Source organism: Arachis ipaensis, chromosome B06 (assembly GCF_000816755.2).
Source record: "Arachis ipaensis cultivar K30076 chromosome B06, Araip1.1, whole genome shotgun sequence".
Classification (NCBI taxonomy): domain Eukaryota; kingdom Viridiplantae; phylum Streptophyta; class Magnoliopsida; order Fabales; family Fabaceae; genus Arachis; species Arachis ipaensis.
In genome coordinates, this window is record NC_029790.2 from 4,984,098 (window position 1) to 5,002,237 (window position 18,140).

At 34.2% G+C, this 18,140-nt stretch overlaps 4 protein-coding genes and 1 long non-coding RNA gene across 5 annotated transcripts; 3 read left to right on the forward strand and 2 right to left on the reverse strand.

Annotated features, from left to right (window-relative positions):
• Nucleotides 743–6,644, forward strand: LOC107645497 (kinesin-like protein KIN-14L). Its single transcript, XM_021103786.1, has 19 exons — nt 743–833; nt 929–1,004; nt 1,233–1,390; nt 1,545–1,691; nt 1,810–2,068; nt 2,237–2,340; nt 2,424–2,495; nt 2,712–2,819; nt 3,045–3,119; nt 3,329–3,410; nt 3,545–3,640; nt 3,740–3,913; nt 4,006–4,112; nt 4,277–4,617; nt 4,704–4,954; nt 5,070–5,233; nt 5,331–5,977; nt 6,098–6,273; nt 6,356–6,644. The coding sequence occupies exons 2-19, from the start codon at nt 938–940 to the stop codon at nt 6,421–6,423; spliced, it is 3,096 nt and encodes a 1,031-aa protein (XP_020959445.1). The 5' UTR covers nt 743–833; nt 929–937; the 3' UTR covers nt 6,424–6,644.
• On the forward strand, nt 7,691–8,883 carry LOC110263111. Its single transcript, XR_002348174.1, has 4 exons — nt 7,691–7,968; nt 8,195–8,269; nt 8,474–8,556; nt 8,651–8,883. It is a non-coding gene; the product is annotated as an uncharacterized LOC110263111 (long non-coding RNA).
• Nucleotides 8,808–11,185, reverse strand: LOC107645498. Its single transcript, XM_016349536.2, has 3 exons — nt 10,455–11,185; nt 9,356–10,384; nt 8,808–9,259 (listed from the first exon to the last, which is right to left on the reverse strand). The coding sequence occupies exons 1-3, from the start codon at nt 11,157–11,159 to the stop codon at nt 8,996–8,998; spliced, it is 1,998 nt and encodes a 665-aa protein (XP_016205022.1). The 5' UTR covers nt 11,160–11,185; the 3' UTR covers nt 8,808–8,995.
• On the forward strand, nt 11,157–12,519 carry LOC107646292 (kinesin-like protein KIN-14L). Its single transcript, XM_021103787.1, has 3 exons — nt 11,157–11,260; nt 11,353–11,459; nt 11,605–12,519. The coding sequence occupies exons 2-3, from the start codon at nt 11,394–11,396 to the stop codon at nt 11,872–11,874; spliced, it is 336 nt and encodes a 111-aa protein (XP_020959446.1). The 5' UTR covers nt 11,157–11,260; nt 11,353–11,393; the 3' UTR covers nt 11,875–12,519.
• On the reverse strand, nt 15,003–16,348 carry LOC107645499. The gene has a single exon (XM_016349537.1). It carries the CDS (start codon nt 16,329–16,331, stop codon nt 15,210–15,212), a length of 1,122 nt encoding a protein of 373 aa, XP_016205023.1. The 5' UTR covers nt 16,332–16,348; the 3' UTR covers nt 15,003–15,209.

Genomic DNA, 18,140 nt, shown 5'->3' on the forward strand with positions numbered 1-18,140 from the left:
ATTTTTCGAAAACAAAAAGTACACGAAGAAGCATTATTAATTATTATAGGAGTAATAATATCACTCTCCTAAGTTTTAAAGTATATAGTTTTGTAAGAGGGAAAGGGGAAAAAAATCTGATTTTACCTTATATATATAAATATAATCATCAGTCAAGACATTTTCCCCCTGTTATTAATAAATTCATGTCAAAACTTTAAAGATTCCAAAGAATTGTTTATGACTAAGCTTATTAAACAATTTAACCTACAAAAATCTCTAAGTATTTATTAATTTCCATTTCTACGTATAAATGAATTTAATTTTAATGTATTATTATTATTGTAAAATAATTTTATATGTATATTTAATTAAATAATATTATATAGTAAAAATAATTATTATTTATATTGATTATATTTTATGTGAATAATTATTTAAAAAAAAATAAATATAATTGTACGGCTATATAAAACGTTCAGTGCATCAAAATTACACTCGTAAATATAAATATAATGGTCTGATTTTCAGAATGAGTATTTTCCCAATAAAACAAATCCCAACCGTAAGATCAGTTGACTCAGTATGCAGAACAAACGGTTGAAAATGCTCGCTGACCCCAATAACGTGGCCTTCTGATTTGAATTCAAAATCAGCGAAATGTAACGTTACGATTCCGTACCTCTCAGGTTCGGAATCCGAAGCTAAGCACGATAGTCCGAACCAAAAGCCAAAAACACTGTCCCATTAATCTGATCATCTCTCTTCATTTTTATGGTTTCTTTGTAATTTTACTGAACACCCACGTCAAAAAGTTTTCATTTTTTTCCTTCAACTTTGGTTTCTACTTTCAGGTTCTTGAAGAAAAATGCTTCTTTTTGTTTTTTAATCATTTCTATTTTCCTTTGTCACTGTCTCAGTCTTTTATTCCCTGCATGAAACATTGCAGAAGAAGAAAATGGAGAATTGCTTAAGAAGTAGGGTTCATGATTTCAACATGGCTTCAAGAAAAGCTGAAGAAGCAGGTTAGTTTGTTCGATCACATTGTTTCTTTTGATTTTGTGTTCAAAGTTTCATGCTTGTTATGTTTATTTGATTGGTGGTGGTAACGGTTTTTCCTTCTTCTTTTCATTTGCTTTTGGGTACAATTCCATATGTAAAAATACACATGAAAATTTGCACCCAGTTCTTCACTTTGCTATTGATTGATGTTTTATTCTGAAAGAATCTATCTGTTATGAAAAATTGAGCAGCTTGGAGACGCTATGAGGCAACACAGTGGTTAGAAAGCCAAGTTGGTCCTCTTGGTATATCCAAACAGCCTTCAGAGAGAGAACTCATTTCTTGCTTGAGAAATGGTCTCATTCTTTGCAAAGTCATCAACAAGATTTATCCAGGATCAGTCCCTAAGGTACTTCAATCTAATCTAATCTAATATATGGTTGCATTTTAGTATTAAATTGATTGGTTCAAATTGGGAAATTTGAGTTTTGCAGTTTGCATAATTGTTATTATGGATATTGGGCATATTATCTCATCTTTTTTGGATGTGATTGTTTTTTAAGGTTGTGGATAATCCGGTTGCTTCGCAATCATTTACCTGGGATTCCCAGCCATTACCGGCTTTCCAGTACTTCGAAAACGTTCGGAACTTTCTCGATGCTGCAGAAGAACTAAAGCTTCCAGCTTTTGAAGCTTCTGATCTTGAAAGGGTAATTTATTTAAAGATTATACATCTTTGATATGCATGTCCAACTGCATGCCAATTTAGCTTGTTTTTTGTAAACTTGCTTATGCATGTGTAAATTGTCTGTTATTTATTATTTTCAGGATAGTGTAGATATGGGATCAGCATCAAAAGTTGTTGATTGCATTCTATCACTTAAAGCACTTCAAGAGTTGAAGAAGACAAACAGTGAGAATGGATCCTCCAACAGGCACTTAAGATCTCCATTACTTATGCAGTCAGCCAGTAGAATTCATTCGAGAGCCGCGGCTGCGTTTCCCTCCGATGCATGTAAGCGATTGGATTTGTCTGCCACAGGGGAAAAAGTGCATTCTGTTGAGAATAATTTTCAGAAACGAGAAGGTTAGATCACTCAGTCTTGCTCATATATTGGTATCTAATTTTGCATCCTGTGCTGATATAAAATATATTGTTTTGGTTGCAAGTGATAAAAAAACTGCTATTGAAAGTGATTTCAAAGCATTCATACTCATATAATTTCATTCTTTCTAATTACTCTATTGGATGCAGAGGAAAATGTAGAATTACTTGTGAAGCTACTGGTTGATCGAATCTTGGAAGCCAAAGAAAATATGGATGGAAACTTTGCTGCTTCTCTTCGTAATGAAAACATGGTAACGATTTTAGTTTAAATTATCTCCTCAACACAATTGAGCTTTTTTATCTCCCTCATAATTATTTTAATCTTTGCTTGTAGGATCCTGTAAAACTATTTAAGCAAATCATGACAAACTTTTGTGGGGTAAAGCTACCGACGAAATCCTCTGAGGTTAGTTTGAGTCTTTGAGATGATCATTTATCAATGCTAAAAATTGTGAGATATACATAAGTAGTAGAAAACAATCATCCTTGGGGATCAAAATTCTGTAACTCTAGATTTGTTTTGGTCATATTAAGAAAGTTCTTTCATGTTCTATTTGTTAATATTTTCTATCTTTGCAATTGCAATGATATTTAACAAAATATTTCCTTGACTAAAACACAGCTGCCAACGCCACTAAATGATTCTACAAAAGAAAGAAGTAGCGTACCTCATTGTTGCACTTCCACTCCTCCATTATCAGATGTTTCATTAGTGCCTGAAAGTTCAAAGGTACCTTTCTGTGAAATATTAATTTAGAATATTTAGAATAATTGCCTAATGTAGTATTTACATAAAATTTTGCAATATTTGTATTTGTATATGTTAATATGTTAATGTGCTCACCTGAATATTGTTTCTGATCAACATTTACATCATTAATACTGTGATACTATTACAAATTCAATATAAAATGTCTTAAACTTGGATTCTGATGCTCCATTGTGCATCTCACAGTGTAATAGAGGTTGCACTGGAAAGTGCATTTGCAATCAGAAGCATCTCTTAGCACTGCAAGAAAAAGAACTTCAGGTAGACATTTGTAAATCTTTAACTGTTGCATCATTTGTGCTCTGCTCTAACTAGAAATTTTAATTATTGTTGAGTTAAGGTAGAAACAATTTAATAGATTACACCGACGTTACTACCTTCCCATTCTAACATACATTAAATACTACAAAAGATTTAGTGGTTTTCTGCATTTACTGTGATAATGCTTGTAACAAGCTGTGTTTTTTCAGGATCTCAAGACTATAAAGTTGAAAATCAAGAATGATTTTGAGGACATGCAATCACAAGTTCAGAGTTTTTTTAATGAACTCGGTATGAATAGCCATGAACATTACAACTTCAAATAGTTGGTTTTCTTTCATTGTTCTGATTGGTTGTAAAAGGATTCCCTTGTTTATTTGTTTTTCATGTAATTATTGAGCTGAAATACTGGTTTATGAATTCAGGGAGTCAAGTAGAGGATATAGCAACTAAAGCTGGTGGATATAACAGAGTAGTAGAAGAGAATAGGAAATTATTTAACATGGTTCAAGATCTGAAAGGTTGAACTTTTAAATTGCTTATTTAATTAATGGTCACTTTCTCTTTATATATTATTGACCAAAGTTAATTTTGTCAAACTTTTCAAATCCAAATCATAGGTAATATTCGAGTTTACTGCAGAATCAGACCCTCATTCCAGGCTGAATCCAAGAATATTATTGATTTCATTGGGGAGGATGGTTCTCTATTTATTTTAGATCCATCCAAAACATTGAAAGATGGAAGGAAACTTTTTCAGTTCAATCGGGTTTTTGGTCCAAAGGCTGGCCAAGGTAGAGTTCCACATGCTGATTACAGAAATTTTCCTTGCCCTTCCCTCTCTTTTACATCATTTTATTGAAATTTATTCTAACTTTGTACACAGATGAGGTTTTTAAGGACACTCAGCCGTTAATTAGATCCGTGATGGATGGATATAATGTTTGTATTTTCGCATATGGTCAAACTGGATCTGGGAAGACATACACCATGGTAAGATAAAAGAAGTATGATACGCATTGCATTGGTTCTTCCATATATTAATTAACGCGGACACAGACCAATGAAATAACAAGCAATGTCTGCTTACTATATATTGAAACTTAAACCAATTATATATCCATCTAATATTTTTTGTTTCTTCTTTCTTTTGGCAGAGTGGTCCATCAGGTGGAACCTCTAAGGATATGGGGATCAATTATCTCGCTCTTAACGATTTGTTTCGAATGTCTAATGACAGGAAAGACATTATGACATATGACATTTATGTTCAAATGGTCGAGATTTACAATGAACAAGTTAGAGACCTACTTGCTGAGGACAAAACAGATAATAAATTAGAGATTAGGAGCTGCAATGATGATGGATTAAGTCTTCCTGATGCTACATTGCGTCCGGTGACATCTACAACTGATGTTCTGACCCTCATGAAACTCGGTGAGGTCAACCGTGCTGTCAGTTCCACTGCACTGAACAATAGGAGTAGTCGTTCCCACAGGTAATTTTTAAAATTTTTTCAGACCCTATAACTTGAATTTAAATGTTTAATGCAGACACTGATAAAATAAAGGCTGTTTAATTCAGTGTACTCACCGTGCATGTTCACGGAAAAGATTCATCCGGTAACACCATTCGCAGTTGTCTGCATTTGGTAGACCTTGCCGGAAGTGAACGAGTAGACAAGTCAGAAGTCACAGGGGAAAGACTAAAGGAAGCACAATTCATTAACAAGTCTCTTTCTTGTTTGGGAGATGTGATCACAGCACTAGCTCAAAAGAATTCTCATATTCCATATAGAAATAGCAAACTCACACTTCTTTTGCAGGACTCCTTAGGTACACACTATTGAATTCTATCTTGAATTCTATTGCACAAGATTCTGTCTTGAATTCTTTTACCTTATAGAGAAAGTTTCTTTAATTTTTTTTTCTTGGAAATTTTCTGCATTAGGTGGTCATGCCAAAACTTTGATGTTTGCTCATGTGAGTCCGGAAGCAGATTCCTTTGGTGAAACAACGAGTACTCTAAAGTTCGCTCAGCGTGTTTCAACTGTGGAACTCGGGGTAGCACGTATGAACAAAGAAACCAGTGAAATTATGCAACTTAAAGAACAGGTAATGATTACCTTAAGCCACAAGAGAGTTAGTATCATAGGTTGCTGAAACTCGAATGAAGTCAAACTAAACCGGTTTTCCCTCTTTATGTGTTTAGGTTGAGAATCTTAAGCTGGCATTGGCAAACAAGGAAGCTCAGAAATCAGTGTTCAGCAGACCCAAAGAACCATACACTCCATCAGAGAAACCAACCATGAAAACTCCATTGCGTTCTAGAAGACTCAGTATTGAGAATTGCAGCACAGCGAAGGGCGAAAAATCATTGAATCCTGAGGATAAGGATAAAGCTGCATGTAAATCGCCTTCGTTTGTACCTCGTTCGAGAAGATTGAGTTTGGAAGGCTCCAAGAGCAACATCAAGAAAGACAGTGCGTCATCCGATGTTAGCAAGACTTTACAGTATGAGTCTGTGCTTGTGCAGAAATATCGTCCACCACAAGATCCAGAAGCTGCATCAAAGCTTTATGGACACTTCAGCAATGGCATGTCCAGGCCAGATTCGCAGGCCAAAGCTCCGCGAAGTCCTACAAGCATGACCTACCAAAAGAGACTGATAAAAGTAGATGAAGGGATCAAAATTCATCCTCTTGTACTACCTCAGACGCCGGAACCAACAATGCCGGATATCAATGATGTGCATAGTGTTATGCAGACAACAAAGGGAATAAGTAGCACAAATGGAAAAGGTTCCTTGAGAAGATCCTTGAGAACAATCGGAAAACTTATTAATGGCCCTGAAAAGAGGTATGTGCGTGTCGTGCGTGCGCGCGCGCGTGTGTAGCAGGCATTGTTGTTTTTTAAGCATGTCTATTATTATGGCTACTCTATAAAAAAAAAGTGTCAATCTTTGAATGTGAATTGCAGGAACCAACAACAGAATTTGGTTGAAGTAAAGTCTCCAATCAAAGGTGCTAGCCATGCAAATGATGTAAGATCATCGGTTACAGCTGTAGAAAGGACACAGAGGAGGCAATCACTAACTGGAATTCATGGATCCGGGCCGAATCGCAGATCTTCGCTAGGAGGGAAGCCGGTACCATGTAAGTTAAAACCTATAGAGCTGCAATTTTTCTATTAATATGTTTTGCAATTTCATCATTCTAAGTACAAGGTTATGTTTAGATGAGAAGGAGAGAAATGCTAGAACACCTCCTCCGGCAGCGGTGAAGACCTCAAAACGGTGGTTGTAGGAAGACTTCAAGAGCCAAATATCAATGCTGGGGTGGTTGCTTTGACTCAAAGAAACACCAACAGCTCCAAGCCTCCAACTTAGTGGATTTTGTTTTTTCTCTTCAGTTCATCAAATTTGGTGTTTAGAAATATTTTTGTAATTATGATACTAGGATCATGAAAAACACATACAAATTTTTGGAAAAGAAAAAGAAAAAATAAATAAATACAGCTTTTGTTCTATTCTCGTGCAATTATATGTAATCACACCCTTTTTATGTTTTTTGTATATATCTTTTTTGTATTAAATGTGATTAAGAAAAATAAAAAATAAGATATTTGTTTTTATCATACAAAAAAAATTACACAGAAAATAGTTAAATATTAATTCTCATATATAAGAAATACTCACTGTCAAGTGTCAACTTACTTTCTATACGGTTTTGAGTTCATTCCATATAATCTAGTTACTCCAATCCAATATATCTATGTGTGCTAATTTTTATTATAAAGTAAATATTTGTGTAGATTCTATGTTTGACTTTACTTTCTCAATCAATAGTAAAATTCAACACACAACATTTTACAATGAGGTAAAAATTTGGGTAAAAGATTTTACAAAAATATTATTCGTATACTAAAATTAGCCACCAATATATTTATGTATAAATATAAGTATGATTTAATTTATTTTTAATGTATATTTGTATTCTAACATATTTTATACTAATGGCTAATTTTAATGTACATCTAGTATAATAAAAAATTTTAATATAAATAACATACCTATATGTAACTACAAAAATATTTGTGTATATATTTGGGTATTTATATTTGTGTATTATTTATCTTAATTGTAACTTCATAACTATGACCATAACTATGAATATGATATATTTTATATGATATGATATGATGATCACGCTTTGCTTAATCACTGGACTAGTCGCAACTAATAATAATATTAGGAAAAGTATGAGTACGAGGAGCTAATGGAATATTTATACAACGTGTACAATGAAAGTTTAGAGAGTATTAGAGATATAATCATTAGTGTTACCTTTTCCCATCATCTGAAGTTTTTGGGATGAGTGGTATCATGCATGGTATTAGAGTGCTAGATTCACAAGGTCAAGAGTTCGAGCCTTGGTAACTCAATAGTCCATTGTCTTCCTAGCGGGATCCATAATATTAATAATAATTCAACGACAACGACAACATTTTCCTTTAAAAATTCATAGACACCCTAAATCTCCGTTATTATTCTCTGCATGAAACATTGCAGAAGAAGAAAATGGAGAATTGCTTTAGAAGTAGGGTTCATGATTTCAACATGGCTTCAAGAAAAGCTGAAGAAGCAGGTTAGTTTGTTCGATCACATTGTTTCTTTTGATTTTGTGTTCCAACTTTGCTGCTTCTCTTCGTAATGAAAACATGGTAACGATTTTAGTTTAAATTATCTCCTCACCACAATTGATTCTACAAAAGAAAGAAGTAGCGTACCTCATTGTTGCACTTCCACTCCTCCATTATCAGATGCTTCATTAGTGCCTGAAAGTTCAAAGGTACCTTTCCGTGGAATATTAATTTAGAAAATTTAGAATAATTGCCTAATGTAGTATTTACAAAAAAATTTGCAATATTTATATTTGTATATGTTAATACGTTAATGTGCTCATCCTAATATTGTTTTTGATCGACATTTACATCATTAATACTGTGATACTATTACCAATTCAATATAAAATGTCTTAAACTTGGATTCTGATGCTTCCATTGTGCATCTCACAGTGTAATAGAGGTTGCACCAGAAAGTGCATTTGCAATCAGAAGCATCTCTTAGCAATGCAAGAAAAAGAACTTCAGGTAGACATTTGTAAATCTTTAACTGATGCATCATTTGTGTTCTAACTGGGAATTTTAATTATTGTCGAGTTAAGGTAGAAACAATTTAATAGATTACACCGGCATTACTACCTTGCCATTCTAACATACATTAAATACTACAGAAGATTTAGTGGTTTTCTGAATTCACTGTGATGATGCTTGTAACATCCTGTGTTTTTTCAGGATCTCAAGGCTTTTAAAGTTGAAAATCAAGAATGATTTTGAATACATGCAATCACATGTTCAGAGTTTTTTTAATGAACTCGGTATGAATATCCATGAACTTTACAACTTCAAATAGTTGGTTTTCTTTCATTGTTCTGATTGGTTGTAAAAGGATTCCCTTGTTTATGAATTCAGGGAGTCAAGTAGAGGATATGGCAACTAAAACTGGTGGATATAACAGAGTAGTAGAAGAGAATAGGAAATTATTTAACACTAGCAATAGCTACGAGATCCGATCAGAGGCATACAAATCACTACAAATTGGTGATGAATAAGAAGGAATATATTCATACATCAACAAACAAAATTACGAGGATAATATTTCACAAAGAGAGTTCTAGCATCAACAAACAAAGTTCCAACATCCAATTTAAAAAAGAAAACAAGGTAATTCCTAAAGCTTGTTTAGTTTTTCTCTATGGTAATGTTACTGTGGTGTCTCCTGCAAGCTCATGTTCTCCAATGCCAAATTTAGTCCCTCTAAGGTTGCATACTTGCATTGGCCACAAGATTTCCATCCTTAATCTTGACAGGGCTAACCTCAGAGAGAAGGTCCAAGCATGGTGGTTGAGATACCTCTTGAAGCAGGGAGTGAGACTTACAATACCCTAAAAGAAATTGTTCGGTGACATCACTAGGATCCGTTTCATCATGGCAGGCTTTTATCTTGTCCTCAAGATATCGAGCTGTCCAGAATTGATCCTCACCTAAAAGCCCAAATGTCGACCGAACATAAGCTGAAGCCTGCAGCATCTCAATCAAACAATTTAATAAATAAAGATTGACATCAATCAATTGTACTAAAGAAAAGATCAACTGAAAAGGTAGATGATTACATACAGGATATCCAGGTAATGATGATCCATCAGATTGGGAATGAGGAAACTTCAATTTCATCTTGGAAATCTTATTTCCTATCATAGTGGTGTATGGTTCTGACAAGTCAATCGTGCCAGATGCCTTCTTAGACTCAAACCTCAGTAGAGAGAACCAATTTGAAGCATCATTTAAGGCGCCCATGGCAAGGCGTTGGCCTTGGATGGTGGCGACATCGCAGGAGAGAGCAATGCGGGTGCAGAGGGCTACCAGGTTGAAGAGAACAGAGGCCTTCTCCAAATGGATGTTATGCTGATAAGAGTCCTGTTGCGGGCTGATGGCATTGAACCAAACAAAGATAGGTGGGTTGGGTGAGGCATTCATAGGGAAGAAAGGCTCAATCATGCAAAGGCATTTGAAATAACGGATGAGGCAGTCACGGTGGAAGGGTAGAGAAAGGTCATCACGCAGCATCTCATTGCGCAATTTGTGTAGCATTTTGAGAAGGCCTTCTACTTTCTTTGCCACGCTCTCAGAGTATTTGAGGACAAAGTAATTGCGCAGGGACTCATAGAGATTCAAGGGCTCACTCTTCTTCAAAGGAAGGTATGCAAGAACATCTGAAAACTGCCGAGATACCAAAGATGAGAGGATTGCGGAATTTGTTGGATAAGGAGGAGGCATGTCCCATGGGTTAGCCACCAGCTTTCCATCCTTGACAATCTTGAAAGGATTGAACTCGGAGAGGAGGAGGTCAAGGTATATTTGTTGTAGGTTGGGTTTCCTGCAAATCCCTCTCACTAATATCTCAGTCACACATTCTGCATCACAAGAATTGACCGATGAGTATACTTCAGCTAGCAAGGATTTGTGTAGGGTGAATGATTGCCTCACAAGAAGAGGCTCCGTCAACTCTGCCTCAAGGAATTTCACCTTCTGGTCAATGTGAGTTTTCCAGGTTGGGCCTTGGTCAAAAGGGTAGTTATATTTCCATTCAGCCACACTAAAAACTCTAAGTATCACATAACTTGCTCTAAAATAAAGCTCACGAACCTACATCATCATCATCATCATCATCATCAGAATGAAAAAATAAATGTAAAATTAAAGAGTGAAGACTGACCGAGATAAACAATCGGGCACATCCGTATTGTCGGAGAGCGTAACTGGCGTCCTTGTTCTTGAGTTGTAGCTGTAATTCGAGTTCGGAAGCCTGAGCGGAGAAGAGGTAGTGCAGAAGCTCCGCGAAGGGGAGAGTCAAATCGAGGGTGGCGGAGACCACGTCCTTGGCAAAAACTTTCCAGAGTTGGAAGAAGAAATTGGCGGCAACCTTGAAGGATTCCATTGCAAGGTGACGGCCAAGGTCGGAAGTACGGTCGCAATCGGCAGCAATCTGGCTGTAGATGGCTCCAAGGTTGAAGAGAACAGCGGCCTTCTCCAATTGGATGGCGTTGCGCTCTGAGGAGACCCCATCCTGATGCTCAGGGTTGGAGGCGTCGTACCAGACAAAGATGATGGGGTCGGCATCGGCATCGGCGTCGGAGGAGAGAGAGGAGAAGAGTGGCTCAACCATGCAAAGACATTTGAAGTAGTGGATGAGGCAGTCACGTTGCATGGGAAGGGAGAGGTCCCCTCTACGCTCCACCATGTCCATGCGGCATTTATTTAGGGTTTCGAGAACGCTTTCAACTTTTTGTGCATCGCTCTCCGAGTATTTTGAGGCTACCAACTTACGTAATGGCAGGTACAGCTCCACCGGATCAGTCTTCTTCAGTGGGATTGACAGCATAGTTTCCAGGTTCAACAACTCCCCATCATCGTTGCTCATGGCTGCGTCGAATGAGGATTAGGAATCACAGAATTGGAATTGGAATTGCAAATTCCCCTCTCTTCAGTTTAATCGGGTTTTTGGTCCAAAGGCTGGCTAAAGTAGAGTTCCACATGCTGATTACAGAAATTTTTGTTCCCCTTCCCTCTCTTTTACATCATTTTATTGAAATTTATTCTAACTTTGTACACAGATGAGGTTTTTAAGGACACTCAGCCGTTAATTAGATCCGTGATGGATGGATATAATGTTTGTATTTTCGCATATGGTCAAACTGGATCTGGGAAGACATACACCATGGTAAGATAAAAGAAGTATGATACACATTGCATTGGTTCTTCCATATATCAATTAACGCGGACACAGACCAATGAAATAACAAGCAATGTCTGAAACCAAATATATATCCATCTAATATTTTTTTGTTTCTTTTTTCTTTTGGCAGAGTGGTCCATCAGGTGGAACCTCTAAGGATATGGGGATCAATTATCTTGCTCTTAAGGATTTGTTTCGAATGTCTAATGACAGGAAAGACATTGTGACATATGACATTTATGTTCAAATGGTCCAGATTTACAATGAACAAGTTAGAGACCTACTTGCTGAGGACAAAACAGATAATAAATTAGAGATTAGGAGCTGTAATGATGATAAATTGAGTCTTCCTGATGTCTATTATTATGGCTACTCTATAAAAAAAAGTGTCAATCTTTGAATGTGAATTGCAGGAACCAACAACAGAATTGGTTGAAGTAAAGTCTCCAATCAAGGGTGCTAGCCATGCAAATGATGTAAGATCATCGGTTACAGCTGTAGAAAGGACACAGAGGAGGCAATCACTAACTGGAATTCATGGATCCGGGCCGAATTGCAGATCTTCGCTTGGAGGGAAGCCGTACCATGTAAGTTAAAACCTATAGAGCTGCCATTTTTCTATTAATATGTTTTGCAATTTCATCATTCCAAGTACAAGGTTATGTTTAGATGAGGAGAGAAATGCTAGAACACCTCCTCCGGCAGCGGCAAAGACCTCAAAACGGTAGGAACTAGGAAGACTTCAAAAGCCAAATATCAATGCTGGGGTGTTTGCTTTGACTCAAAGAAACACCAACAGCTCCAAGCCTCCAATTTAGTGGATTTTGTTTTTTCTCTTCAGTTCATCAAATTTGGTGTTTAGAAATATTTTTGTAATTAAGAAACTAGGATCATGAAAAACACATACAAATTTTTGGAAAAGAAAAAGAAAAAAATAAATAAATACAGCTTTTGTTATGTTCTCATGTAATTATACATAGGGAATGGATCCTCTTGATTGCTTAAAAAAAATTGAGAGTGTAAAGTGTAATCTCTAACCCTTAATTGCTTTCTCTTTTATATTTATTTTTGGTCACACTTCTAAAATTAATGATAAAAGATCACACTTTACTCTCTCAATTATTAAAAAAAATGGAGAGGATCTATTTTCTTATACGTATCACCCTTTTTATGTTTTTTGTATATATATTTTTGTATTAAATGTGATTAACAAAAAATAAAATATAAGATGATCATACAAAAAAAATTACACAAAAAATAATATAAATATTAATTCTCATATAAAAAAATACTCACGGTCAACTTACTTTTTATACAGTTGAGTTATAATAATCCAGTTACTCCAATCTGATATATCTATCTGTGTTAACTTTTATTATAAATTAGATATTTTTGTAGATTTTATATTTCACTTCACTTTCTCAATCAATAGTAAAATTCAACACATAACATTTTACAATGAGGTAAAAATTTAGGTAAAATATTTTACAAAAATGTTATTTGTACACTAAAATTAGTCACCAATATATTTGTATATAAATACATGTGTGATTTAATTTATTTTAAATATGTATTTATATTCAACATATATTTTATATTTATGATTAATTTTAATGTACACGTAATATAATAAAAAATTTTAATATAGGTGAAATACCTATATGTAAACATGTTGCCTTTTACAACTTGTGAAAAGAAAATCCATGCTAACACCTAACGAGAAGTCCTTTAAACTCATTTCATAGATATTCATTAAACTCTTCCATTTGTCAGTCATTTTTTAACAAAACTTTCAAATATATAATTAGAATATAACATTTCTTAACATTTTTTTTAGCCTATTGTTTTCGTTGTTCAGTCTTTTGTTGTCTACTTAGCGAAGTCGTAATTATTTTAAATAAGAGTAGTGCTATGGAGCCAATGGCCTAAGTATACAATGTGTACAATAGGTTAAATTTTTTGTTTATGAATAAAATGAACATCACCTATACTATCCAGAATAACCATCCGGATACCAGGATAATAAACATCTCATGTTATAAAAAGTTAATTTTGGGTTCACGACCTTTCGGATCTGGAACTCTTATACCATGTCCTGAAACCACTCATCCCAAAAACATAACTTGACAGGACAATGTAACACTAATAATCATATCTCTAATACTTTCTAAACTTTCGTTGTACACATTGTACGCTTAAGTCATTGGCTCCCTATACTTTCTCTTTAAATAATTAATAACCAACAATATTAGTACATTACACCAATTTCTCTTTCAAATAGAAACTAAACTAATTTGTGTAAAATTTTCACGGGAGAGAATCAATTTTGAAAGGTACTGTTTGTTCTGACGAATTGGCACAAAGGTTGTGTTGGTTGAGACAATACATGCAGTGTGGTTGATGGATGGTTCATAAACCATTAATCATAACCGTTAGTGGTCCCCATTGAATCTGTACTTGCTTCACTTCAATACTTCAATGTCTTCCCCATACTCGCATAAGAGATGCAATCATGGAGTTTATTCACATGCACTACACAACCCTCGAGGTTAACGTTCCCCACACTACTCTTACACTAGAATTGCCACAATCCTCTCTATCATTATTCCAATAATAAAGTTGCTTCTATTTAGATCTTTTATTTATATACAATCATTATTTACGGTAAAAACTCAGGTGCAGTTCGACTTCACCTAAAATTGATAGCTGAGAGATGTTAGATAAAAATTTAGTCAAATCAGTTAAATCATTTAACGGCTCTCAGATATCAACTTCAACAAACCTTGACAAATACAATTAATTTTGGTGTGATCCACCAAAATAAAACTTGGGTGATTTATAGCTGAGAACTACAACCATTTTCATTTCATCAAATTTAGATCTATAACTAAGAACTACATCCTTTTCCATCTCATAATAACGAAATGTTATTACACTAAAAATAAATAAGATAAAAGCAATAATAATTTTTATAAAGAACAATAGAACATGCAGGGGTCAGTTCTCAAGTCACATTGTAACATGTGTTGTTACCAAAAAAATTAGACCCACAGCAACATGGATGTCATTCCCCAATTAATTACCTCACACCTCAATGATGCAACCTCAAGTTCATTCCAGAAGTTTTATATATTTATATGTAAAATCAAGGGATTAAATTTTACAGAAAATAAATAAATAAGTAAAGAACCTGCTATGGGACTTTTCAATCTATACCTAACCATTGGTTGGGCAAACTGCACAAACTACTTCAACCTCTCCATAGAATTTAAGCAAATTGTAGGGTTATGAGTTTAATTGTTGTACACCAAATTATGTACCAACTTAAAAAGTGTTGAACAGTTTAGTCAAATATTTGTGTAAGATACTAAAACTCGTTAATACATTCAAGTTTTGAGTTTAATTTTGATGCACAGATAGTGTTTCGTGCATTCATGCGATTAATGTGAAAAATAGTTATTTTTACTATGTGGCGTTATGTAATTAGATGCATGTGTAAAACTACTTTACGATGACAATGTATCAAAATTAAATTCACAAATTAAATCCTTAATTTATTCACACCAAAAAGGAAAGTTGTTGCTCTTATACTTACACATTCTGTAATTCATTTTTAAGTATTTTGCTGTACACAACATGCTCAATACTAAAAAAAAATGTAATCTTTCTTTCCTCCCACATATCAAAGAATGAACATAGAGAAGTAAAATGAAACAAAAGAACAAAATGAAAATTTTACTCTGTGCTGTGATTTGATTTGGAGACTATGTACTCATAAGCATGCTGCAACCTTTTTCTGAATCTTCTGAGATCCAACACAACATTTTGGCTATCAAGATAGATCTTCTTTGTGAATTCCCAACCTTTCTTTGTGATGCTTTGGGGGTCCCTTAGAACAGGATCATTCTTATCATACTTCTCATACAAAGAGCTCTCTCTAATCTGAATTTCATAGCCAATGTACTTCAAACCAAGTTTTCTTGCAGGTTCACCATAATATGTTTCTGCAGCCCAAGTTGTGCCAAGAGGAACAACTTGAATGAACACTGAGCCAGGCCTCAAGAACAAGAAATGTGTCATTGCTGCGCCGTGGACGCCGATCATCACATCACTTGCATTCAGTGACTTATAAATCTTGGCCAATTCTGTTGTTCTGTCTGGCTTCAAGACTTCGACTTCAAAGCCAATTTCCTCAGCCATTTTAACCATAGAATTTTCATTTGTTATGGCTCTTGATTTGTCTCTAGAGAGAATAACCAACTTGGGTTTCTTCAATGGATTCTCTTGTACTTTTTGCTTAATTATATACTCTTGTTTCTGTGGAGATTCTGATTCTGGTTCTGATTCTGATGATGGGGATGAAGACATTTGTTTTCTTAACTTTTCTTGGGCTTCCCTTTCTTCATCTTGAATCAATCCATGAATCCGCGGCCAATAGGCCTTATCAAGAAGGTTTCTAAAGTCAACAATGCTCTTGTTCCTTTGCATCAAAGCCGAATCCACCGTGAGCTCATCGTGGATTCTAAGGCCAACAATGGCTTCAGGGAAGCAATGAGTTCTGTTGTCTCCTCTAAAATCGATGGCCGGATAATCCGAAAGGTGAGAAAGAATGTCTCCATACTTGGTGATCCACCAATTGTGATATTCAAGGATCACAAACACAACCTTCTTGTTGAAATGCTGGGAGGTAATGTACAAAGGAATGATTCCATCGTTGAATTCGTGGTACACATTGCCGGTATAGCCCCCATTCGAGAAGAACACGGCCGGGACATCATGTTTGACATCACAACCATGGCCTGAATTACCAAAATTCACTCTCTTTGAGATGAGGTTTAGCTCATCAATGGTCTCCATTACACTCTTCTCCCATTTTCGAGGGCTCGTTTAACACAGGACTATCTTTACACCAGAAAAGTACTCAGAAAAAATTAATCGAATTCTTCCACTATTGTTCTGTCTAGGCACAGATTTTGACGCTCTTGAACCCACCCCATTTCACCTCTACCATAAATTGACCTTCAAAGCCCGAAAAATTGCTGCCATAGAAAAGAAAGACGTTGTCTATCGCCGCTGCTGGTTGGCTAACTCCAAACGTAAAATTGATTCTGTAGAAGAACCTGGTCTCCATGAAGGCGCCATGATTCTCAGATGACGACGCAGTCAAAGCAAATACATGACAGTTACAACAAGTCCATTATTTTTTATTTCAAATTATCCTCAACGTGTACGTAATAGAATGAAAAATTAAAATACAATTATATTTAAACAATTATTTGTATTTTTTTTATTAATTTATTCAAAAAATAATTAAATTTTGAAGCTAATTGGTATAAAATATTACAGATATAAAACTAAAAAAAAAAATTTATTTGTATAAGAATGAGCCTAATAAATAATTATTCTATTTAATATATAATTAAGAGTATTTCTTTCTTTGCCAACGAACTATAGTTCAAATGACATAGTCTCTATGAAAAAAATGATTAACCTGATTAACAGGCTTAAATCCAGACCATTCAAATAAAATATAATAAATGAAGAGTTCAGATTTAATGAATTCACAAGGTGTGCAGCACTCCATACTTAGCAAGGAGCGTTTAAGGATGAGCCCTTCGGGAACTCAAACTCTGTTTATGTTCATGCTTTTTTTTTTCTTTTCTTTTCTTTTTCTTCAAATGATGATTAATAAATTTATATATATATTTCTGTTTATGTGCATGCTTTTTTTCTGTTTTTATTTAAACTTTGAAAAATATATGTGGTAACGTTGAAGATATAATTTAAATGACGTAATTTTTCTATATTCATTTAAGAAGTTGCGGATTTGAGTCTCTCTATTTGATTATATAGCATTGTTCTTATTATTATTATGATATTATTGGATTTTGGTATGATTTTATTTTTAATATACAAATTTGTTTTACTTGCCTTTAAATTTTATTAGTATTTAATATACTAGATACTTATTTTATAATGTGAAAAAAAAATCACATCTAAAGTTTTTTTCCAAATTCTATAAGTGGTAGAATATATAATATCTTATAGAAATAATATTTAGTATTTTTATTTTAAGGAAGAGTTTGTATTTATATGAAATCATCCATAACTTATGAGTAATTACGTATTTTTATATTTATTTATCGGTGAAGTTATAGATATAGTATAAAATATTTTTATAAATTTTTTCAAATATATTATTTAAAAAATTATTCAAATACATAAATTAATTATATAATTATGTAAAATTCAAATACATCAAAATTAACAACTGTGTATTAAGTAAATAATAAACGTTAGGCTTTTTTTTTATCAAACATATTTGCTTATTAAAAATAACAATTATAAACACACTACCTTTGTTCAAAAAAAAAAGAAAGAAGAAGAAGAAAAAGCTGCTTAAGGCTTAATTAGCTAATTTTGTTATGGTGATGAATTAGATTAGATTAGTTACTAATTGGGGGAAGAGAGAGTCAAGTTGGGCAACGGGCACGTCAATGTTACGCGCAGGAATCTGGTTGGCGCTGCCTCTTACGCGCACTGTTTTCTCACTCTGTCACGTAGTTATGTTTATGGATAGGGAATTATTCAAATCAAAATATTTTTATATAAAAATAAAAATTTAATTAACACATATCTTAAGAATATATAATAAATTTAAGAAAA